This window comes from Trifolium pratense, linkage group LG3 (assembly GCF_020283565.1).
Source record: "Trifolium pratense cultivar HEN17-A07 linkage group LG3, ARS_RC_1.1, whole genome shotgun sequence".
NCBI lineage: Eukaryota > Viridiplantae > Streptophyta > Magnoliopsida > Fabales > Fabaceae > Trifolium > Trifolium pratense.
In genome coordinates, this window is record NC_060061.1 from 49,190,829 (window position 1) to 49,215,656 (window position 24,828).

General features: G+C 31.8%; 3 protein-coding genes, 1 long non-coding RNA gene and 1 other non-coding gene across 5 annotated transcripts; 3 read left to right on the plus strand and 2 right to left on the minus strand.

Annotated features, from left to right (window-relative positions):
• Window positions 1-5,903: 5,903 nt before the first annotated feature.
• Window positions 5,904-5,976, minus strand: TRNAA-AGC. The gene has a single exon. It is a non-coding gene; the product is annotated as a tRNA-Ala (tRNA).
• A 2,986-nt stretch (window positions 5,977-8,962) lies between these two features.
• Window positions 8,963-10,512, plus strand: LOC123913725. Its single transcript, XR_006811697.1, has 3 exons — window positions 8,963-9,023; window positions 9,129-9,180; window positions 10,455-10,512. It is a non-coding gene; the product is annotated as an uncharacterized LOC123913725 (long non-coding RNA).
• A 1,754-nt stretch (window positions 10,513-12,266) lies between these two features.
• LOC123918705 (photosynthetic NDH subunit of subcomplex B 4, chloroplastic) lies at window positions 12,267-14,263 on the minus strand. The gene is made up of 6 exons (XM_045970829.1): window positions 14,016-14,263; window positions 13,877-13,921; window positions 13,436-13,595; window positions 13,283-13,338; window positions 12,994-13,065; window positions 12,267-12,549 (listed from the first exon to the last, which is right to left on the minus strand). The coding sequence occupies exons 1-6, from the start codon at window positions 14,112-14,114 to the stop codon at window positions 12,418-12,420; spliced, it is 564 nt and encodes a 187-aa protein (XP_045826785.1). The 5' UTR covers window positions 14,115-14,263; the 3' UTR covers window positions 12,267-12,417.
• Window positions 14,264-15,210: 947 nt separating this feature from the next.
• On the plus strand, window positions 15,211-20,974 carry LOC123913953 (protein LEO1 homolog). The gene is made up of 11 exons (XM_045964894.1): window positions 15,211-15,442; window positions 15,593-15,903; window positions 16,761-16,902; window positions 17,002-17,190; window positions 17,565-17,741; window positions 18,270-18,401; window positions 18,478-18,657; window positions 18,744-18,872; window positions 19,014-19,118; window positions 19,205-19,444; window positions 20,274-20,974. The coding sequence occupies exons 1-11, from the start codon at window positions 15,320-15,322 to the stop codon at window positions 20,409-20,411; spliced, it is 1,866 nt and encodes a 621-aa protein (XP_045820850.1). The 5' UTR covers window positions 15,211-15,319; the 3' UTR covers window positions 20,412-20,974.
• A 1,666-nt stretch (window positions 20,975-22,640) lies between these two features.
• LOC123915826 (2-hydroxy-palmitic acid dioxygenase MPO1-like) lies at window positions 22,641-24,559 on the plus strand. Its single transcript, XM_045967080.1, has 4 exons — window positions 22,641-23,161; window positions 23,952-24,014; window positions 24,132-24,203; window positions 24,291-24,559. The coding sequence occupies exons 1-4, from the start codon at window positions 22,820-22,822 to the stop codon at window positions 24,405-24,407; spliced, it is 594 nt and encodes a 197-aa protein (XP_045823036.1). The 5' UTR covers window positions 22,641-22,819; the 3' UTR covers window positions 24,408-24,559.
• Window positions 24,560-24,828: the final 269 nt, after the last annotated feature.

Sequence of the window (24,828 nt, forward strand, 5' to 3'; positions counted from 1 at the left end):
CTATTATCGGGACTCTCTTTTCCTAAAAATTACCTGAGAATTAATACCAACAAAAAAAGTGTAACATGATGTATGAACAAACACTTATTACTCTTGTTGGTTGAATCTGTCTATATTTTGTTGGAACAAAATGTGTTGAAGCTATATATCACTCATTAAGTATTTCGATGATAACAAGCATTTAACATAACAAAGGGAATAGTTTTTCTAAATGTTGGTTCAAGTGTGAAGGAATGAGAAACAAGCTTAAATATAAATAAAATTAAGATCCCTCATTATCCTCTACACAAAAGGATTTAGTTTAAATTCTCTGGACAAAACACAATAGAAGAAAAGAAGTTAAGGTCAACACTATGTTCATCCTCTGGACATATCATGCCTAGACTTCATAAAAAGAATAGGACAAAGATGATTTGGATCATCATCATCTGTATCAAAGAAGAATATAAGTAGTCAACGTCTTGTCCATCATCTAGAAAAACTATTGAACACTACAAATGAAGAATATATCTATCTCGAACTACTCAACAAATTATCTGGATCCTAGATGATCATCTCATTCTCTGGACAACATAGAAGATCAGGAAGCAAAGTCAGCAATCTTTTGGATATCTGTTAAGACTTTGTTTCCCGCACCCTCTGAACGAATCAAAGAATATGAACATCTGATGATCAAAACAACGATCGTACATTGAAGAATGTTTTCTAACAGTCATATCACACAAGTAATGGATAGTACAAGAGCATGATCCAATGACAATGACGTACACATGTGCTAGAAGGAGGTAAGGTTGGAAAGAAAACTTGATATGTTTTAATTGAAGGCGATGGAGATATCTCTGAAATTAAAAGAGAAGACAATCTAAATGATACTATTTTTTTTCCTTATTTCATTACAATCATCTTATAGTACAAGAACAAACTATAACATTCTTGAAATTTAAAAAATAAAAAAAATAAACTTTAAATTATTGGATACCAACTCAATATCTAAATGACAACTCATGAAATATCTACCATATATGACATTTGCGTACTCTCTTGGGTCTGCCATTAAATGTTGAATCGTGTTGGTACATAATCCAATATTCCAACACTAATTTACTGCATTTACATAAGGAATTGATACACCTCTTTGCAAGAGGTTTGGGACAATACAATCTTCGACAATCATGATCATTGGTACATTTAAAACTCCCTATATGATGAAAAAAGAGAATAATATAACTAAAATGGAACAATATATTGTATATAATAAGTAAAGAAGAAAGTTTTTTATCAAAAAAAAAAAATATTAAAGAAGAAAATTTTAAAAAGATAAAAAATAGCTTACCAGCATCTATTGAAACCAAAAATATGAAAAGAAAGATGATCATAAGAACAAACATGACAATTTTACACATATTTTCTCCCTTAACAAATAGCTTTATCTGATAAAAAAAAAAACAAATAGCTTTATCATAACTTTATGATTTATAAATATCATTGAGCATAAAAAAAATTATAAATATCATTACCTCCTTATACTATATTATCAATTAAATAGTTTTTAGCTCTCGTAGAGTTGTAAAAAATATGTACCAAAAAAAAATTGTAAAAAACTATTCCTAAAATAAGAATCACTATTAAATGACTCTTAAATACATTATTGTATTGTGTTTGTCCTTTTAGCATACTTCATTGGTCCCAAATTATAAGAGAAAAAACACAAATCACACTTATTAAAAAAAAAAAAGTAAAATATGATAATTTGAAATATGTTTTTGTGAGTTTTTCTTTAAATAAGTTGCATGGTAAAAGATGTATAAAAACAATTTTTATTGGTTGTTGTTTATTGAGAAAATGGAGAGAGAGAAAATTAAATGCAATTTGTATTTAATTTTATAAGATTAAGAAGAAAAAAATATTCTTGAAAATAATTTTTTCTTTATAATTTGGGACAAAAAGATTGAATTTTTTCCCTTATAATTTGAGACGGGGAAGTAGTATTTAATTTAAGAAAGAGGTCACACACAAAATTTACCAATCATAGGAATCATAAGAATTAATAATGTTAACCATATTTAAATACAGTAACTAAGATTTTTTTTTTATAAGCAAACAATATATTATAAAAGAAAAAGAGGACAAAGTGGTACTCAATCCCTTACAATATAAAGTAAATTATAGTATACTTTGAAGACACACAATAGGTTCTATACACCATTCAGAAAAAAGAGAGAGATGACTTACGGCCAAAACGATCCCTAAACCAAAATCAAGAAAAAGTTTTAATATCATCTATAAGTTTGGAAGCATCCGGAAAGGCTCCATTAAAAACATTATTTCTACAAAAGTGTGTATAATCCGTTGTAGTATGTCTACAAAAAAAAAAAGAAGAAGCCAAGTAGTATGTCTACAAAAGTGTGTATAGTGGAAGCAAAAGCAAATTCTTAAAAAACTCTCTCACGATCGACGCAACGGTGTACCAACGTTTTTCCATGTCAAAAAGTGCTACCAAATTCAATGAATGATATGATGTTGTGTTCCATTGATCTCATGTTGATCATCGATGTTAGATTTCACCCACATGAACCGATAAGCCTGAAGATTTGGTGCTACTAAAAATTGTGGAGGTAATTTTTATTTCTTCTTTATTCTCCTATGTTCTTTGTTGAATTTTTCATCGTCGAAATTTTATAATTTTAAAAGTTTATGCTTCACTTTGATGAGTTATATCCTTGAAATTTGATCCTAATAATTGGCAGACAAATGAGTAGGGATCTATCTATGTATTATGTGTTCCTGGTTTTGTTGCAGTTTTTTTATGTCTGGTGTGGATTGTGTGAATTTCATATTTACTAGTAGTAGTACCATTCTGGGTGTGATAGTGGCATAAATGTTTTCTCACTTTTTTGTTTTAATTTTCGAATCCATCGTTTAAAAGGAAAGTAATTTTGTAATTGTACTCCAAATTTGTGAAGAGGGGATATAAATATTCAATTCTAATTATAAGTAATATTATGATATTTGTGGTTCTCTTTTATCACCCGGTTAATTGATTTTTGACTGGTGAAGCAGCAGGATTCATAATCTCGGGCTAAGCCGACAAAGACATTAGAACCTCTTCATAAGGAAGAGGAGAACAGGAGGAGGAGGAGGAGGAGGAGGAGGAGGAGGATGAAAACATCTTATGCTAGTAAGCATTACAGACATGATAATTTCTGGATTTTATGTGATTTCTATGAGAAGTGGTATCACAATCACAAAAATCGCAGAAAATTCAAAAATTGTCCTGGCCATAATGCATACTACATACATTGCATAAGATGTTTTCATCCTCATCTTTCTCTGGTTCCTCTTCCTTATCTTTAGGTTCCAATATCTTTGTCCGTTTAATCTGGGGTTTTGGAGCCTACTGCTTCACCATTCAAAAATCATATTAGAAATCTAACAAGCCAACAGCCAAGCGATACATGGCACATATCTTGTGAGGCACAGAGGTCGTGCCCAGGGTGCAGATGACAGCATTGGCCAATCAGGGTGCAGTGACAGCCCTGGAGCTACTTATTTTAAAATATACTGTATATATTTTTCAAAATGAAGTGTATATATGATGTTTTAACTCATGATAAGAGTCAACTTTGTAATGTAAGACAATTTGCAAAACAATAATTAGTGTCACTTTCATTGATACTTTTCCCTCGCCATTTTTTAAGGAACAACAATTTTGATCGCCAAAGATACAAAGTACAAACACGAGCAATTATAATTGTTGAAAGATAAAGTGAACAAGAACAAGAAAATTCTAAAGAACTACTGTATAATCGGTGGAAAGAATAGGGAAAATATTGTGTAAGTTCAATAGAGAAACACAACAGTGAGACACTAAGAATAAACGTGTTGGGTTATTGTTGTTAACATATATAGAAATGAAGTCAATTGTGGTGTGTCTATTAAAAGTGCACGTGGCAGCAGCATCATATCACTTGTTTTTTCCTATATGATGGAAATTGAGATTCTCAATTCCAACGCCTAAAAGCTGTGTGGCAAGTGCTTTCCAGTTAATTTACACGTATTCAGATTCTTAAACTTTGTGGCATCCGGCTTAGTTAATTACTCATACAAACAAACTCATGTTCGAATAGCGATATCAATAGGATGAAGAATAAATGGAGAGTATTTTATCACACAATTTTTATCATTTAAAATAATTTTTATTCGGTTTTTATTATCCGCTTTCAAAAGTATTCTTCATCTATCCCATCCACATTTCTGCAAATCCCGACCTTTTTCTCAGGGATCCATTGACGTTAAAAAAAGTATCTAATTTTTATTATTTTCAATAAATCTTTTTTTTTTTACCTACAATATTGTGAGTATTGTAGGCAGGGACGGAGGCAGGAAGGGGGTAATGTGGGCACTTGTCTGCACAAACTTTTTGAGAAATTTTTTTATATGCTACTCCCCACATTCACCCATCATCAATTAGTAATTTTTAGTGTTGATATTTTAACTAGTCCCCCACATTCACCCATCTTGAAAAGTAACTAGGCTCAATTCAAGTCATCATCAAGGCAATATTAGTGTTTGTTTGGTAACACAAATAAACTAACTTATAATTTTGAGTTCATTTGAAATAGTTATTTTTAAATTTATGTAAAATAATTTATACAAATAATTTTTTATGTTAATTTATAAATTCTCACTAACGCGAAAACTGTATTTTTATAAGCTATTTTTCATAAACTAATTAACAACCTTATAATAATATCCACTTGGGTTGGTCTAGTGGTGTTAGCTTAGGACCTTGGACTTTGCTCCTCTCAAGGTCTCAGGTTCGTGCCAATTTCGGTGGGTTGGTCCATATATACAAAGTTAAAAAATAAAAACTCAGCTTTAAACGGACCCTCCGCAATGGGCGGTGAGATTGGTTCTCTCGAATTAGTCGGTTCTTGAGCTGGATACCAAGTTTTCAAAAAAAAAAACTTATAATAACATATAAAAACTTATTTATTTGAAAAAGTCGTTTTGCATAAGCTTAAAAAAAAAAGTTATTCCAAACGGACCCATAAGCTTGTTTGATAAAATAAAATTGTGTTTGGAAAAAAACTTTTCTTTCATACTTATAATTTTTCCTATGTTATTTCAAGTATCGTTTGAGCTTATAGTTTATAACTTTTTATCTTTTATTCCAATTTTAACCTTAAGCACTTGATGAATGTGAGAATATAAAATTAGATCTATCTATAAAAAGAAAGATTTTTTAGATTATATATTTAATGTTACAAATTTATATATTTGGTGCCCCCACTATTGAAATATCCTGGCTCCGTCACTGATTGTAGGTTGTGACAATTAATAATAAACATCATACAAAATTAAATTTATTCATGCATTGCGAGAAAATATAAATAAATATAACATATAAAGTATTTTAAAATACACATGCAAAAATTATTTTAATAAAGTGTTCGGAGATGGAGCTTTCGTACAGTGGGGGATAAAATTTCATCTTCATCCCTAAACCTCTTTTCTGAGAACTTTTTCCTCCATCCCATTTCCGTGGAGAAAAATTTCCCGTCTTTGGGTCTCAAACGGGACAATCCTCATAGGATCCCGGCCCATTTACAAATCAAATGGACATCCCTACCTATATTAAAGAAAAACAATTTAATTAAAGTTTTGAGTTCAATTCATATAGTTTGGGCATCCAGCAGGTTAAAATATTTAGGGAGAGTTCATCATTCATTTGAATCCTACAATTTAATTAAAGAAAAACAATTTAATTAAAGTTTTGAGTTCAATTCATAGCTTAGGGAAAATTCATCATTCATTTGAGTAATACATAGTTCAAAAAATTACATGATTTATTACATAAAAAAAAGTCTTATGAAAATGTAAAATTAAAAAAATAGGCATATTGGAGATGCGGGGTATCGATCCCCGTACCTCTCGCATGCTAAGCGAGCGCTCTACCATCTGAGCTACATCCCCATTTGATTATTAAATTCTAATTTTTTGTTACGATTATATAACAAACGGAACACATACAATTTACAAATAAATATGTCACAAAATTATGGATGAATTATAAAAGAATTAATAATTTCTTAAAGGATCTGTTCACTTTTATATATACAAGAATTATATATAAATTTTTTAATGCTATATATTTTTCAAAAAAATCTTCTCATATATTTTATTAATGTGTAATTATCTAATATATTTATTTAACTATAATATTTGATTAAAAAACATACTTTAGATGATTGTATATTGTTTTTCAAGTCATCACATGAGGAAGCGAGTTCTGTGAAAAATATTCTATAGCCACGACGGCATTGATGAATTCTTTTGGCGTAAATTGAATATCCTCTAAGTGCAACTAAAGAAACTAATTAGATGTTATTCTAAGCCAACTTGAGTGATATTAGAGCCTTTTGGATGCTTTTTAGCTCACAATTGAGGAAGAATACTATCAAGTTAGAGTTACTTGTTATTCAAGGATTGAGAAGGAAAACAGGTGTGGTTGTTGGGATTTGTGCAAAAATTGGTGCATAAGGCGCAAAAAAGACTAATCAGATGATGGCACGTCAGACCTGTGGAACTTGCGCGTGATGCGCAAAAACTGGTGCATGAGGTGCAAAAGTCTGTAGTTCATGCACTTGGGCAAGGGTTGGCCATTCAGTTACGAAATTACACTTTTGGAAGGAGATTTTGAGAACTCCATTGAAGCTTGCACCAAATTCCTTGAAGATTGATGATGAAGATTAGATCCATGCTATCCCTTGCTAGATCCTCCTTTATCACTAGATCCTATTGATTAGGTATTTTGAGATGACTTTGATTTCAATGTAATTGGATCTTAATTTGAGTAGTGATCTCATGAATTTGTATGGATGTTATGTCAATCAATAGATCTTATGTTTAATGCTTTCATATCTTGATCAAATGTGAATTGATGTTAGAATTCAATTATCCATGAGAATGGAGATTGGATTTGGACCTAGATATATGTTGTTCTTTTATGCAATTGCTTAGAGATAAGGAATAAGTATTTGTCAAATAACCGATTATCCCAAAAATTTAAGTTGTTGGGATAGAGTCATATCAATGATTTTATATTATTTCTAACACGCCCCCTCACGCAAGAGCCCACTTGGACTTGAAACGTGGATAATCCATAGGTCCACCTACCATATGCTTAAATTTCACTTTTTAATTAGAAAGTGAGGGGAGCAAATATCAAACTTTAAACCACTTAGTCAAAGAGATTCTTATACCATGTCAAATAACCGATTATCCTAACAACTTAAGTTTTTGGGATAATCGGTTATTGTTAATAAATTAGAGATCTTCTGATTATATACTGATTAAACATATTTTGCTCTATATGTTAGTTTGTGGGAAGAGGATACAATACAAATATAGTTAGTAGCGATGAGTCGTATTAATCCATTAATCTTCTCCTTCAGCATGAGTTGAAGAGATTTTTGTCTTTTGAGGATTAAGAAAGAATTGGACCCTCACCCTCCGCAAAGATTATCAAAAAAATATCAATTACTTTTTTTTTTTTACTAAAACATAATATTCATTCATTCAAATAGAGATAAATCAGATACAAGCACAAATTCAATAGCGCTAAAAACGAAAAGGATGAACTTGGGAACAAACTCACATCATCAAGTTAATAGCATAAAACGGCATACTCAGACCTACAAATAATGTGACAAAATAAAAGTTATCAAAATATTCATGTCTTTGGATCTTCATCGTTGATTACCTTGTCATTGATTGAATCTGTAGTTGATCAAAGTAGATCTGTCAATCTGAACCAAACGAACACCATAAAAAACAAGAAAGAAACAAACACCGCACGAAGACGAGACGCACTGAGGCAAAGAAATCACAAAATAAAACAAGAGAACTCTAATATGTGTGAAAACCACTTATTTAGATTAAAGCTGAGGAAAACAGATGCACATGGGTGATTCCGGGTCAAAGAACAACCCAAAACCACCCCTTTTTGAAACAACAAGAAGAAAACTCTCTAGGAATATCAATGATAAGAATCAATGATAATTATTAAAATATCAATGATAAGAATTCACTATATTTGGTCTATTGATGAGGGATTTTGGTAGTACGCTATAGGTTCTGGATTCGATTCCCAGCTCATCGTAAACTAAAAAAAAATATCAATGATAAGTGATTTAATATAAAGCACTGAGGATATATTTAAATGAAATAAAAAAAGAAAAAACCATACCTTGTTGTTATTTACATGGAGTTCTCACTTCTCAGTCAAACTTTAGAGTTTAATAAGGAAGTCAGAGATATTATATAATAAATATATAGTAATTTCTATTTAAAAATAGTATAATATTGTTATCAAATTTTTCCATAAAATAATTTGATATCATAAATTATAAACAAAAGATATAAAATAAATATGTTCATTGTACCAAAAAAAAGTTCATATTTAATACTTTGACCAATTTTATATTTTATATTATTTTTTGATTAACTTCCTTTTTAATAATTCTCTTTCTTTGACTAAATTCAAATTTAATACTATATATTATTATAGTAATAATTTGAATAAAATAATACCTTAATAATTAATGTATACCAACCACAACCACTATCTTATACTCCCTTTAGTCCTTAATATAAAAAGAAGTTCATTTTTTAAATACATTGAAATATTAATGTATCCGGTCTTTGATATAGACTAAATACATTGATATTTCAATGTATCTAAAAAGTGAACTTCCTTCTGTGTTAAGTACTCGAGGGAGTAACACTACAACACTTACACCTATAAAAAGAGAAGCCACCTCTTATCAATTCTCACTCACTTTCACACTCTTTTTTTTATTCAATATGCATAACCCCACAACCTACCTTTGTTGTTCTTTATATTTACATCAACTTAATTCTCTTTTTACGTTCTATTGATCTCATATTGATCATCGATGTTTGATTTCACACATGAACCAATAAGCCGTGAAGATTTGGTGCTACAAAAAATTGTGGAGGTAATTTTTATTTCTGTTTCTCTCTCCTATGTTCTTTTGTTGAATTTTACATACATATGTTATAATTTTAAAAGTTGTGATTCACTTGATTATTTATATCCTTAGGGGCCGATGGAGTCCAATTCTATCTTAAACTTGGTGATCTTCAAGAACTTATGTACGTTCTCCTCTTTAATGTGAACCGTAATTGAATCTTCTTCTCACATATCTTAAACTTGTGATTATTATCAGTAGAGTACCGATATTTGAACATCAATTTTTTTTATAACAATTGGACATCATTAGTAAAGTGACTTTGTTTTTTCTCTTTCTCTTGGTTTTTTTTAAGTTTTTTTTTTTCAAAAAACAAAAACTCCAACTCTCTCTATGTGTTGTCGCAAATGTTGTTCAAACAATGATGTCAATTTATCATTTCTCTTTATAAATGCTTTCTTTATTGTAAAATTACTTCTTTTTATTTTTTACATAAAATTACATGATTTTTAAGACTATGCAAAATTGTGGGGTGTGAAAACATGTAATATAATTCGATCTTAACCTCAATCTAAAAAAAAAGTACGAACACCTAGCAAGATTTCCTAGTACGAAAAAAAGAAGTAAATAATTCAATGTGATCCAAGAAGATTTGAATTTTTCGCTCAACAATAATATAAAATCGATGACATGTTTACTACATTAAATTGTACACCATCAATAGAAGCACAATGGTGAAGCTAAAAAACTAAAGGAGAAAATTCATTAAAAAAAACAAGAAAAACTAGCAGATTCATAGTACTACCTTCATGGTAGAAGACGGCAAAAGAGAATGAGAAAGCCTTAAGATCTTAAGGCTTTCTCATTCTCTTTTGCCGTCTTCTACCATGAAGGTAGTACTATGAATCTCCTAGTTTTTCTTCTTCTTTTTTTTTAATGAAATTTTCCTTTTGTTTTTTAACTTCACCATTGTGCTTTGATTGATGTTGTAATAATGTGGTAGATATGTCATCAATTTTATATTATTGTTGAGCGAATATATAATCCAAATCTTCTTGGATTGCATTGGATTATTTTTTTTTCCGCACTAGGAAATCTGGCGAGGTGTCTGGACTTTTTTTTTATTACATGATTTCACCCGCACTATTTACATAACCTTGGAAACCTCAAGCTTAATACTGAATTGTGAGTTGTGACACCGAAATATATCCAACATGAGTGTCTATGGACCAAAGTAAAATTAACCTCAAAACAAACTAAATTAAGAAACGTATATTCTCTTAGCATCCTATGTTTGACAGTTAAATTAATGCTTCTTTAAATACCCTTTAATTAGTTCCACATCTTTTTTTATTCAATATGTATAACCCCACAACCTACCTTTGTTGTTCTTTATATTTACATCAACTTAATTCTCTTTTTACGTTCTATTGATCTCATATTGATCATCAATGTTAGATTTCACACATGAACCAATAAGTCGTGAAGATTTTGAGCTACAAAAAAATTGTGGAGGTAATTTTTATTTCTGCTTCTCTCTCCTATGTTCTTTTGTTGAATTTTACATACATATGTTATAATTTTAAAAGTTGTGATTCACTTGATTAGTTATATCCTTAGGGGCCGATGGAGTCCAAATCTATCTTAAACTTTGTGATCTTCAAGAACTTATGTACGTTCTCCTCTTTAATGTGAACCGTAATTGAATCTTTTTCTCACATATCTTAAACTTGTGATTATTATCAGTAGAGTACCGATATTTGAACATCATTAGTAAAGTGACTTTGTTTTTTCTGTTTCTCTTGGTTTTTCTCTCTCTATGTGTTGTCGCAAATGTTGTTCAAACAATGATGTCAATTTATCATTTCTCTTTATAAATGCTTTCCTTATTGTAAAATTACATGTTTTTTTTACATAAAATTACATGATTTTTAAGACTATGCAAAATTGTGGGGTGTGAAAACATGTAATATAATTCGATCTTAACCTCAATCTAAAAAAAAAGTACGAACACCTAGCAAGATTTCCTAGTACGAAAAAAAGAAGTAAATAATCCAATGTGATCCAAGAAGATTTGAATTTTTCGCTCAACAATAATATAAAATCGATGACATGTTTACTACATTAAATTGTACACCATCAATCAAAGCACAATGGTGAAGTTAAAAAACAAAAGGAGAAAATTCATTAAAAAAAAACAAGAAAACTAGCAGATTCATAGTACTACCTTCATGGTAGAAGACGGCAAAAGAAAATGAGAAAGCCTTAAGACGCGGTCTTAAGGCTTTCTCATTTTCTTTTGCCGTCTTCTACCATGAAGGTAGTACTATGAATCTGCTAGTTTTCTTGTTTTTTTTTTAATGAATTTTATCCTTTAGTTTTTTAGCTTCACCATTGTGCTTCTATTGATGGTGTACAATTTAATGTAGTAAACATGTCATCGATTTTATATTATTGTTGAGCGAATATATAATCCAAATCTTCTTGGATTGCATTGGATTATTTTTTTTTCCGCACTAGGAAATCTGGCGAGGTGTCTGGACATTTTTTTTTTATTACATGATTTCACCCGCACTATTTACATAACCTTGGAAACCTCAAGCTTAATACCGAATTATGAGTTGTGACACCGAAATATATCCAACATGTGTGTCTATGGACCAAAGTCAAATTAACCTCAAATCAAACTAAATTAAGAAACGTATATTCTCTTAGCATCCTATGTTTGACAGTTAAAGTAATGCTTCTTTACATACCCTTTAATTAGTTCCACAAAAGAAACAACTATTGTTACCTGGTTTAAATTATTTATGTTGTTGTTCTTTTTGAGGCATTGTATCTGCAGCTTATCCTTATACGTACTTTATTGAATTAAGGTTTGCCAACAACATAGTTATATCAGACTTTTCGTACATAAGAAACCTCTTTTCAATTTCCTCTTTGAAGGTTTCCACAAGGATATGTTAGTTTGTGGGAAGATGTTACAAATATAATTGGTAGCGAGGAGTCGACATAAAAAATCACATGTTTCTAAAACAATTGTGGTTGAATAACCAATCTATTGGCTTATAAAGTTATATATGATCTGGTTTAATGTACATTTGAAGCATAAGAATTTACTCTCGTGATCTAGTTAATAGAAGTTAAAAAATTGATTAATGTACATTGGATGACATTTCCCAAACTTGCATACCTAGAAACGTTCGTGTAAACATATAGTTTTTTCTTTTTGGGCTCGACCCTCTTTCTCTACTATAAAAAACCGATTAATGAACAAAACAAAATTCAGTTACCGTAGAAAATCATAATAATGAGGGATCCAATCCAACTATGTGGTCTAGTTATTATATACATATTAATGAAGGATTATTTGGTTAATGTTGGAATCAAAGGTATGCATGCATTATTATAGTAAAAGAAATCATTTAACAAGTTCCTCCTCCTTCTTTGCTGCTTCTTCAATTTCTCTCAACCCTCCAACTTTTTGTTCTATTTCTTCAATCAACTCCTCTCTCCACAGAGCTTCTCTGGCCTCTGCTTCCAATACCTCTTGCTGCATAACCATAAAAATAGACACAATTTAAAATGTTCCTCCTTAATTTCGACTCTATTATAGAAGTAATTAGTGTTGATTACATCCATGTGGAACAAAAAAATACCGGAAATTGAAATATGAAATTGTTGTTCTTATTGGGCTTTAGCCCTCATCTGTATAAAAAAATAAAAGTTGTTGTTGTTCTTCTTCTTCCCAAAGTTTTTTCAGAATATCTCATTTGGGTCATGAAATCATTTCTCTCTTTTTTAATAGTGTAATTCTTTTCGTAAAAACAAAAAATAGTGTAATTCTTACTAGAAAATCCATCTTTTAATAGTGTAATTTTTATGTGTGAGCAATGTGTAAAAACAATTATTATATGTATACAGAGTTTGATTTTTGCTCCCCTATTTGATGCATTTGGTAGTGCATAAAAAATAAAGTAATATGAAAAAGAAATACCTTCTCATATATCCAGTTTCCAGTGCCATCTCCTCCATCTTCTCTATATGTGTCTGAATCGTAATATGGGTCCTAAATCATACATCAAACATGTTCAAACTTCATTCACCAATATACACCATAACAAAATCATATAAAAAATTGAATTTATATCTATCCACAATGACCACACATGAATAGAAGGTAAAATGGGGTGTTCGGGATTCGAATGCCGATTTCTGCATGAATAATGTGATGTCCCTATCACTGAGCTAAGTTAGCGGGTGAGGACAGGTAAAGTGGTTTTTACCTTCATGGAACCAAAGAATAAGACTCCCCAAACGGTGAACATTATGTACCAAGCATCTGCAATAAGAAATCAAATTTAAAATCATAAGGGTAACAACAAAACATTAAAAAAAAAAATTTGACAAAGGACTATAATATGTTATGTGCCACTTACAAACATTTTTTATTTGTTGATCACTAAGATGCCAAATTGTTTTCTCAGTTATAAGATCTCTTTGTCCTTCCAATTGTTCTACTAGAATTGCCATCAGTGGAATATCTGGTAAACCATTTACTTTACACAAAGATGCTCTTTTTGTCTTGCCATCTAAGACCTTAGTTACAAATACAAATGATCATTAAAATTTAAACTAAACATGGTTTTTGCTAATGCCACACAGATAATATTCTATGAAGCATCAACACAAATACCAGATACAACACAGATACGGTCATTGCGATACTGATAACAATTTGGAAAATTGAATTAATTGAATATAGTCACATGTGTCGAATACTGACAATATGTGTCAGACATCAGATACGCCTTCGAATTTGATCAAAAACATTAGTACTATAGAGATGATAACTGCTAACCCTTAGTTCAAAAGCTTACCTGCAGTGACCTGTGAAAAAGGGTAGAGTTTGAAGTGTGCTTAGGCTGCAAAAGAAAAACATATATGCACCTTCATTTTTCAGCTTTGAAACTATAGCAAGTGAATCTCAAGAGATGAAAATTTTAAGAACTACTTTACCAATCTTGAAGATGGATTCACTTCAAATCTTTTTGTTTGAAGACATGAACTATGAATATGTGAATTGAAAACAGTAAAACCAATTATAGCTTCGGCCATGGTTTTGAAAATAAGTGCTTAATTGAAAAGGAGTTGATATTACTGGTCCTTATACATATATGGGATAGAGTGGATAAGAGTAGAATGAAGAACCACCCTTCATGTATGTGCCTCCAACAAAATGGATTTGCGCGGTATTGTATAAATGACCAATGTGTCCTCATTTACAAATATACTCCTTCAATGTCGATCAATTTTATTATGCTAGATTTTTTAAAAAAAAAACAGCGAGAAAATTAATTAGTAATTAGTTGTTAATGTTAGTGTTTTTCTGCTTCAATTGGAACTAGTATTCAAGGCCTTTTACACCTTACCACCTATAACTCTTAGCTCAAACTAATTGAGCAGTATAACAGATTTTTTATTGTGTATACATACGAGACACAATCTCTCAATCATATAATGTATAAAGTATTTTATTGAAGTAGTATTTGTACAATAGTAGATTTGAAGTGCTATTTGTATTTACACTTTTATTAATGACGATCGAGGTATAAAAAACTTATCACTAATATTGTTTTATGATTTCATTTTTTCCTCAATAACATATATATCCATTCTTGTAATGTAACAAAAAAAAGACGTGTTATGTGTCAACTCGTAAATTTACAAATTTGACACATCAACATCTTATTTAAGTGGAGAACAATTTGTTAAAACTGACATGAAAAATATTATTGATGTATCAAATTTTAAGTGGAGAACATGACCAAAAAAATGTATGGTATTTGACCTAAGTTTTCTTCAAATATAAATGGGCCAATAAAATTCTCCTAATCTATATATATGTAATAAAAAAATAGATTTAGTCAAAAAAATAAAATAAAAAAAGATTAAATATTAGATGACCACCTAAAATATACTATCTCCAAATCTATATATGTAATAAAAAAAACTCCTAATCTATTTTTTTTTTTTTTGCAAAATCTCCTAATCTATATAGTGAAGAAAAAAAAATTGTGTAAGGTGTAAAAAAAAATTGTGTAAGGTGAAAAAGTTAAAACTATGCTAATCATTAATTCTTTTAATCAATTACCAAATAAAAAAAATTAATTAACTCGTTTAATCACTAATATAGTTATCTCCTAATCCATATTAATAATATGTTTTCTCTTTGAAAGGAACAAAAACATATTCTTTGCTCAAAGCGCTGCGAAAAACCCCTCCTTTTCCCACCCAAACAGAGAAACAGAGATCGCAGAACAATGGGAGGAGAAGAAAAGCGACACGAGATGATGCAGAATCTCTTCGGAGATCAATCTGAGGAAGAGGAAGAGGAAGAAGTCGAAGTCGAATCCGAGCATGAATCTAACGCTCAACTCAATTCCGTAAGAATTCATCATCCTAATTCAATTACAAATTCACAATTTCTATTCCCAAATTCAAATTCTCCTTTAAATTTCACTTGATCTACCCTAATTTCATAATTTCACAATTTAAAAACCTAATTTTTGTATTTTTGTACTTTATTATTGCAGGATGAAGGAGAAGGAGGGTTAGGGCAAGAAGGTGAGGAAGGAGAAGGAGAAGTTGAAGGGCAAGGAGAGGTAGAAGAAGTAGAGAGTGAAGGAGAGAGGGAACAGATTTCTCAAGAGGTTGAAGTTGAGGGTGGTGATCAAAGAGGAGAAGAAAGTGAAGCTAGGGATACAGATAGTGATGCCAAAGATGATTATAGTCAGAGAGTTGTTACCAGTAAGCGTAGAGATGTTGTTGAAAGTGGATCTGAGGATAATCAATTCAATGAAAATGATGATGAAGAAGAAGTTGATGCAGCTAGAAGAAGTATAAGGTATTTTATCTTTTGCTGTGTGTGATTATATTTTTATTATGATTTTAGTACTCTTTGTTTATGTAGTGTTGAATATTTTTCAATTGCTAGGGTAACCTTGGGCCCGTTTAGATTAACTTATTTTCGAGCTTAATGAAAAATAGCTTATGCAAATAAATAAACTTTTATGTTAATTCATAAGTTTTTACTAGCGAAAATTGTATCTTCATAAGCTGTTTTTTCACAAACTACCTTGACAAGCTTATGAATAATACGTAAAAGTTTGTTTATTTGCATAAGCTCAAAAATAAGCCAATCCGAATGGACCCCTTGTTAATTCTTTTGCATTTGTGATGAAATATTTTGTTGGGTGTTGTTTTCGGTATTGGTGTTTTTGCTACAAATACAATACCGGGTATTCTAGAAATAAATATATGGAACGTATTGGTGTAGTGGCTAAAAGGAGGGTGTAAAAAATAGTGTGCCCTATATTGTTATGTTATTGAGAGAACCCGCGCAAGCACTGTTGACGTGGAAAAAATCGACAATAAAATTGACGAGTGGTATAGAAGAAGATAAGATGATGGTGAGACAGCATGGCTACGTGGTAGTTAATTGAGCTGGGTTTTATTAGTAGTATAGATTTGTAATGTGTATTATCTGCGTCTGAGTATGATTTATAGGATGTGTTGGCTGTGCTGTTCTGTTTTATATTGTTTGTGTTGATAGGCTTGTTTTTAAAAGTTATCGTAAATTAGAGGATCAAATGGAATAGAGAAAATTATTGTTGACCCAAGATTTAGCTTCATATTTTTTTTGTATAAATTTGTGCGACATTGAGACTGAGAAATTGTATTGTTTTTGAAAAAAATATATAGTGGGTCACCCAGAGATGACAAAGATCACACTCTTGGTGTGCATTCTGCCCCAGAAATTCGTGATGTATTTGGTGATTTTGATGATGAAGAAGAAGAGGATATGGCTTATCCAGTTCAGCAGGACAATGAACAAGATTCAAATGTGAGTTTTAAGGTGTCAATAGTGACATGTATTTCATTTATCTCTAAATTGTTCAAATTTTAGTAATTAATTAATCATCCAATTGATTTCCTGTTGTAGAGATATCCTGCGGAGGAGGAAGAAGGGAGTTATGGGAAGAGCCTGAGACCAGAGGATATACTTGCTGATGAAGATCATCAATATGAATCAGGGGAGGACAACATTGAGATGAAAATTAAAGAGAAGCCACTTGGGCCACCGTTGGAGTTAGAGATTCCATTACGTCCGCCACCTGCTCTTCCTGATAAGGTCTGCCTTGTGTGAGAGGCCATCATTTTGTTTTTATTTTATTTTAAATGAGACTGGTTACTACATTTAGTTTCTAGTCTTATTTTGCATACTTAACATTTTTTGTTTGTTAAAATTAGCATTTGGACCAGTGAATGTCTGGATTTTGAAATGTTTAAAGGAACATCAATATATCTTTTAGGGAAGTTTTTTGGTAAATCTCTGATGTTATGTTTGGTGAATGATAATTGAACAAAATTTGGATTACAATAAAAAAGATTAGGTTGAATAGATTTTGACATATGGTAGCGTCACTCTATTGGAACCTAACTACAAATAGAACACATTTATAATATGATATGCATTCCTGTAACCGTCCCTCATTTTTGTGGCAGATGAACATGATTAAAGTTTCCAATATCATGGGTGTCGATCCAAAACCATTTGATCCTAAAGCATATGAAGAAGAGGATACCTTTGTAACTGATGAATTTGGAAACAAGAAACGCATACGCTTGGAGAACAATATTGTACGTTGGAGGAAAGTCACAAATCCTGATGGCACAACATCTGTAAGTAATTGTACTATCGTAGTTTGTTTTGCATGCTACTACAGTCACCCATTTTTTGTATTCCTCTTCCTTTTGCTAATGGTCTATTTTCCATCCTGTCTACCTTACTTACCGGTGGGTCTTCTCCACACATGTTGGACTAGTAGACAACAACTTAAACCTTTTCCCCTTAAGCTGGGTCAATTACATGGATCAGATAATGTTATAATGTCTTATCATGAATCATATTTAGATAGTGCATTTAACTTTAAATATCTGTTAATGGTTTGACTTATATAGTTTGAGATAACAAATAGCCTAGTAATGAAATGACGTTTAATATATTACTGTTTATAGGGTGCAGAAAGTTTACCTATGGAATGTGCAATATGTATTCTTTTGCATTACTGTTTTTGACTAAGAGTGTTGGCAAATTGAGTTCATGAGTTCTTATTTATTGTTAATTGTTTTTCAACCTTTTAAGGGAAGAATTATTTCAGTTGTGCTACATCACTTATTTTGTAGTAAAAAAATATTGTGCATGATCAGGTTGAAAGTAATGCTCGCTTTGTAAGGTGGTCTGATGGCAGCCTTCAGTTATTAATTGGGAATGAAGTTCTTGACATATCAGTGCAGGATGCCCAGCATGATCAAGCACATCTTTTCCTTAGACATGGAAAGGTGAATTTCATTATTCTCATAACGTGCTCGATGATTTACTGTTTCCCCTCAATGGACTATGTGTACTTGCTTACAGGGAATCCTGCAATCACAAGGAAGGCTAAATAAGAAAATGAGATTTATGCCATCTTCCTTGTCATCGAATTCTCATCGGTTGTTGACGGCTATTGTTGACTCAAGGCAAAGGAAGGTTTATAAAGTTAAAAACTGTGTTACAGACATTGATCCTGAGAGGGAAAAAGAGGAAAAGGAAAAGGTATAATCAATCATACCAAATACCAATTAGTCACATACCTGTATTATGTCTCAAATATAATAATCCAATTTCCCTATCATTTTCAGGCTGAAAGTCAGACTATCAGGGCTAACGTACTTCTTAACCGTAAGCGTGAAAAGGTGAATCGGAAATATGCTCCAACTGATAGGAGGCGTCAACTTTCTCCTGGGTTTTTAGAGGATGCTTTGGACGAGGTAGATAGATTTATGAATTGTTTCCTGGAGAAACTGTTTGTCTTTTAGATGTTATTATGTATTTGCGGCAATATTCTCTAAGCGTATCTGCCAACTTATACCGTGTCAATTCCATTATTTTTCAATGCTCCCTTTATTCAGGATGATGAAGCAGAATATTATGACTCTCGTCGTACACAGCGTAACTTTAAGGACGATTTGGAAGCAGAAGCCCGAGCCGAGAAACGGATTATGAACGCTAAGAAGGTATTTTTATTTTGTCTCTAGAAATTGTGCATGTTGATGATTATGTTTGCATTAACATTAATGAGGGTTATTATCTGGAATTCTAGTCACAAGGACCAAAGGGCATCCCTCGCAAGTCATCTTTTCCACCAGCAAAATCCTCACGGCACTCAATCGGTTACTCAGATGACGAGAGAGAGGAGTCTGAGTATGAAACTGAGGATGACGAGGAAGAAGAAAGGCCTCGTAAGAGGGTTGAGGACAGTGAGCCAGAGTATGAGGACGATGAAGAAGATTATGAAGAACCGGCTCAAGCTAATGATGCTTCGGATGAGGAAGAAGGGGAGGTACTGAATATTCTGTTATAAAATAGTTGTCTTTGACGTTAGATTCCATGTCGCTATTTCTAGTTATTTTCAATTTACTTCCTGTCAGTGCACCATTGCCCTTAATCGGATCCAAACCAATCAAATTTGATTGCTATGGATTTCAGAAAATGGGTGACTAACCCGAACCAACCCGATCACATTCGGGTTGGTTTAAGTTAGGTCATCAGGTTTAATTTTTTTTAGAGAGTATGGTTAGAAACCTGTCCTATGAGTATAGTTACAAGATATTATATGACATTTTTCTTATTTTCCAAGAGGAAAGATATCTTAACCTTTGATGTGAAAATCAACGGTTGATATATTAACACATCCATGATTTCTTAAGAATTGCCTATTATCAACTGTTGATTTTTTCATCTTTTATTGAGATTACTTTGCCCTCTAAAGTGAATTGTTCCCTTAGTGAAATCTCTTTATGTTATTGATAAGCTGATATTACGGAGTGTGGTTATATCCGAATAGGAGAGGCAACGGTTTTCTTTATTTTTGGTAGAGTGACAAAGGACCATCTTTCAGCCATGTGCTCTAGGAGGAGTTAGACTCTAATTTAATCCTTGAATATTACTTTTAGCATTTCCATGTTCATTTGAGTTTGCTAGTTCCTTATTAAACTTTGTGTCGGTATTGCTTGTCTCTATTCACTCTATTGGTATCCTAACACTATCCTTTGTTTTATTTTTCTTGTAAACGTCTGTTAGGTTGCCACCTACAGGCATGCGCTAATGTTATAAGTTATTATCAATTAATATTATTATGGTTTCAATACTATTTCGATGTTTACCTGCAGGAATTGAAGCCAAAGAGTAATAATTCAAAAGGTAAAGGCAAAAGTAGGGGGTTTGAATCTGATGAAGACTCTCCTCCTAGGAAAAAGCCAACCACTCATCGGCGAATGACAGTTGTGTCTGACAGTGATGACGAATGAAATTCCTTATTAATTTTTGAATTTTTTTCTCATCTTGACCTTTGTGTCTTCAACAAAGCATATATAGAGCTACAAATATTAGATTTTTATATCTTTGTGCCCATGTAAATTTAAGATAAATGACTATAATTTTGGGTCTCACAAGCTTCGTCAGATTCGACTTAAATCTATAGCTGAAACAGACCTCCCCCTCAAGTTTCTGAGTCGTTCTCCTCACTTAATGGGCTATAACTCTCATTAGTGAGCCAAATTGAGCAAAATTTGTGGCTGTTTGAAGCACTCAGACGGGCATGCTTTGGGTTAGAGAAAAGAGGGTTGGCCGATTTGAACCAGGGGTATACATAGGTTCCAAGACAGACAAAAAATGGGAGAAAAATTAGAAGAATTTGAGAGCTTTCTCACTTGTTTGCTTCATCTTTAAGTTTTCTATCTCGTTATTTCTTTTGTAACCTTGTTTTCCATGAGTTCTCTTGTCTCAATAAGGGGCTAACTTTCTTAATCAATCATTGGATGTAGACATTATTGATGTTTAATTTATGAAATCTTGTTCTATTTGATTTGTTCATAGTGAATTTCATAATTCTTTGTCTTCTCTTTTTGAATATGATGTTATTTGATTGAATGAAATTGGTATTTAAATGATTGTATTAGTGGCTTCATTAACTCAATTGTGGGGCACGAAAAACATAAACTAAATGTTGCATTGAAGTTATTTTATGTTATAAGTTCAATTGTCTGCTTATTTTACCTTGATTAATCTTAATTCTTGAAGATCTTCTAGTATTGAATTTATGGGATTATGGTGAGCGCCTTTCCGTAATTCAAAACGAAGAAGAAATTAACATGATGTTCATTTGTGGTTAAGGGTTAAATTGAGTACCGGACAAAACTTAGGTCCAGTACCGTAGGTGCTGTTGGTACTGTTCCCAATTAAATTATAACACGTGTCACGTCACTTTCCAAGCGGCTCTGTTTTAACGAAGCGGCTCTGTTTTCTCGATTTTTATTGACTTATTTGAAATAGAGAAACAGCAAACATTAGTGAATCCAATGAATTCTCTTCCAATTCTGCTACAGACCAACTTTTCACAGAAATCATCGTGAATCTCAACTCATTAAACAACTATAATGTGTGCAATTTGGTCTCACACTCTCACACCATTCTCTCAAATCACGTTTATAACCACACTGTCACCATGAATATGTTTTATAACCTTGCCACTGCCACCATCGTAAAAAGTAGTTGTATTGCTCTTTCCTAGATGATAACAGACTAACGGTGTGAGGTTTTCGGTCTCTGCAATCGCTTTTCATGGCCGCTCACCCCCCAAATTGGGGTGTATCATTCATTTGTTTTGTTTTCCTTGAAAATAGAAACTGACTGGCATGTGACTTGGATACAGCAAGACACTTGTTGTAATTTGATTGGGGAACAGTACCAACAACACTTGTGATACTATACGTAAGTTTTGTCCTTGAGTACCACCATGTCAAACACCTTGTTTTGGTTGTTTTAAATCTTCGTCTATATTTTTTTTGTTCCTATAGTCTTTACGCTTCTAATTGTTTTCGTTTGTTCTTATTTCACTATTATCACACTTTAATTATTTAATTTGGTTGAATTTCTAAGTTGATCAATTGAGATGCGTCCCGTGCATAAAGTGCATATGCCAATTATTTGTGACAGACTGAACTTTTCTGTAATGTTTGTTATAGGAGGTGTGTCGAATTTGTTGTTGAACTTGAAAGTTAACCGATAATTCAACTAACAACTTCAAATTATGCCATCCTTTTGATTTTAAGTGGTTACGAAAAGCATGAATTGTGTCCATCGACCCTGAATTTTCGATTCCACCTACTTTTGATTGATTCTGGCACTCATGAACTTCACATAACTAACCTAAGGAATATTTGTTCCACTTGTATTCGGTTGTCTTTAGTTCGACTAACCTTCATTAAGCTATATGGGCACCAGCTAAACCTAATTCAAATACATCTTTTCTAGATGTCATGTTAGTAATTAACATCACACTTATCAATCCTATTAAGTTTATTTTTTACTCATAGCTTAGCTTAAAAGTAGTGATGGATTGATTCAAGTGGCGAGAGATTTAAACCCCGTAAATAAGCAGCTAGGGGTTCGATTCTTGTCTAACGTATGATTCTCATTTTGGTACCTAATATGTAATAGATATCTGAGATGGAAATGACTATATGCTCAAAGTCAATGCATAAGCATCTTCTCCCAAACCTTGAAAGAAACAAAACGTGCGTTCTGATAAGCAACTTAACAACCAATATACAATATTACTAATATTGAATTAAATTCAACTCAAGCATTTTGCATCTTATTATCAATCAATATAAGCATATAATCATTTTGTCCATATACAATACAAAACAAAAAAATGGGGCTATTAGATCTAGAAAAGCACTTTGCATTCTATGGAGCTTATCATAGCAACCCAACAAACGTAGCAATCCATATCCTCTTTGTTTGGCCTCTCCTTTTCACTGCTCTTATTTTGCTTTACTTCACCCCTCCTATTTTCATTCCCTCCCAAACACTCCTTAATTATATACACCCTGTCTTTGTTTTCAACCTTGGTTTCATTTCTACCGTTTTCTATGGTCTCTTCTATGCTGCTTTGGATATTAAAGCTGGTTCTTTTGTAGCTGTCATCACTTTTCTTTGCTGGGTTTCTTCTAGTTTCGTCGCTAATTTCCTTGGCTTCGAACTCGCTTGGAAGGTACTTTATTAATTAATATATTAATGTATTTCATTTTAAATCATATATTTGTGAGAAAACAAAGTTGGATCATGAGAAGAGTTCGAAAAATCATCCCAAACACGTATCTACACACAATATATTGGGGTCAGGTGACCCCACTTCTTTCGCATTTTTTTCAACTAATAATGACATAATTTGATTCATCCACCACAATGTAAATATGTTCATGTTTCCACACACATAGTCTCACACAAGCACACCCTCATTCAATTTATATGGTGTATATGTGTATGTATATTATCATAAATTAGTGAATGCAATTAATATATTAATATATATATTTGATGATTTTAAATCGTACTCTTGTGAGAAAACATCGTTGATTATGAGGAGAGTTCGGGAGATCATCCTAAACACGGATCTACACATAGTACATTGGGGTCAGCCTCTTTCATTTTCTTGCAACTAACTAATAATGACATAATTTGATCCATTGACCCCAATATAAATATGTTCATGTCCCCACACACATAGTCACACACAAGCACGCCCTCATTCAATATATATTATCATAAATAAATTAATGAATGTAATTGCGAAATAGTTTTTAGAAACTAATGAATGTAATTTCATCTTATAAAAAAAAAGTTAATGTAATTTGAACTTTGAGAATTGAAGTCTCGCCTTTTAAATTTAACAAAGAGGCGTTTGAAAAATGGGAAATGAATTTGGGACACATTAAAAAAAAAAAAAAAAAAAAAAAAAAAAAAAAACCTTAAACTTAAATTATATCACTATAATCTTTCAGGTTGTGTTGGTTGCTCAGTTGACTGGTTGGATTGGTCAGTTTATTGGCCATGGTGCATTTGAGGTAAATGATTGTTCCATCACTGAAAAACATGATGCATACACACATTCAAAAATCAAAACATGAAGCATAGATTTTGACATTTCATTTTTTTTTCTATCATTTTTCTTTTTCTGTTAGAAACGTGCACCGGCTCTATTGGACAACCTTGCTCAAGCTCTTCTAATGGGTCCTTTCTTCGTGATTCTTGAGGTAATTTGTGTGTCATCATGCTATGAACTGGTTACTTTCAACATTGAAACAAGGTAAACTATAATGATTTTTTTTATTTATTTGTAGATCCTTCAATCAACCATTGGATATGAACCATATCCTGGATTTCAGACAAAGGTGAAGGCAAGGATAGAAGCTAACATCAAAGAATGGCAAGACAAGAAACAAAAGAAAAGTTCTTAGGTTGAAAAAATTGTTTACAAATGTTGTTGTTATTATAGATCACTCCTCTGGAAACAGAAACATAATGATTTACATGAGAGTGAGACTATATCAATTTGTTGTATTGTCATTGATAACATTGATATACCTTACACTTTTATTTTGATGAAAAATAGGAGATAAATTGGGTGGAGTAAAAAATTAAAGGAATATAATTGTTGCAAACAAACATGAACATTATGTATGATGTATTACGACAAGTGTGAGGTAAGTTAAGTCTCACATTTTTTTGAAAAGTTTTAGGTTGAATACTTTATAAGTGAGAGGACCCATAAAATTTTAAGCTCAACATAAATGATCTCCGACATGATGGATAGAGAATCTCACAATAATAGTAGTATTTTGAGGGATGAAAAACTCAAGTTGGCAGATAATTCTGATG

Excerpts from the sequence above, each read along its gene's own strand:
- LOC123918705 (XM_045970829.1), bottom strand. The coding sequence starts at position 14,114 with ATGGCCGAAGCTATAATTGGTTTTACTGTTTTCAATTCACATATTCAT. Across the intron at positions 13,596-13,876 it reads TTTTTCACAGGTCACTGCAG|GTCTTAGATGGCAAGACAAA; the intron begins GTAAGCTTTTGA and ends TTTGTAACTAAG. Across the intron at positions 13,339-13,435 it reads TCAACAAATAAAAAATGTTT|ATGCTTGGTACATAATGTTC; the intron begins GTAAGTGGCACA and ends TTCTTATTGCAG.
- LOC123913953 (XM_045964894.1), top strand. The coding sequence starts at position 15,320 with ATGGGAGGAGAAGAAAAGCGACACGAGATGATGCAGAATCTCTTCGGA. Across the intron at positions 18,658-18,743 it reads AAAAAGAGGAAAAGGAAAAG|GCTGAAAGTCAGACTATCAG; the intron begins GTATAATCAATC and ends TATCATTTTCAG. Across the intron at positions 19,445-20,273 it reads CGGATGAGGAAGAAGGGGAG|GAATTGAAGCCAAAGAGTAA; the intron begins GTACTGAATATT and ends GTTTACCTGCAG.
- LOC123915826 (XM_045967080.1), top strand. The coding sequence starts at position 22,820 with ATGGGGCTATTAGATCTAGAAAAGCACTTTGCATTCTATGGAGCTTAT. Across the intron at positions 23,162-23,951 it reads GCTTCGAACTCGCTTGGAAG|GTTGTGTTGGTTGCTCAGTT; the intron begins GTACTTTATTAA and ends ATAATCTTTCAG. Across the intron at positions 24,204-24,290 it reads CTTTCTTCGTGATTCTTGAG|ATCCTTCAATCAACCATTGG; the intron begins GTAATTTGTGTG and ends ATTTATTTGTAG.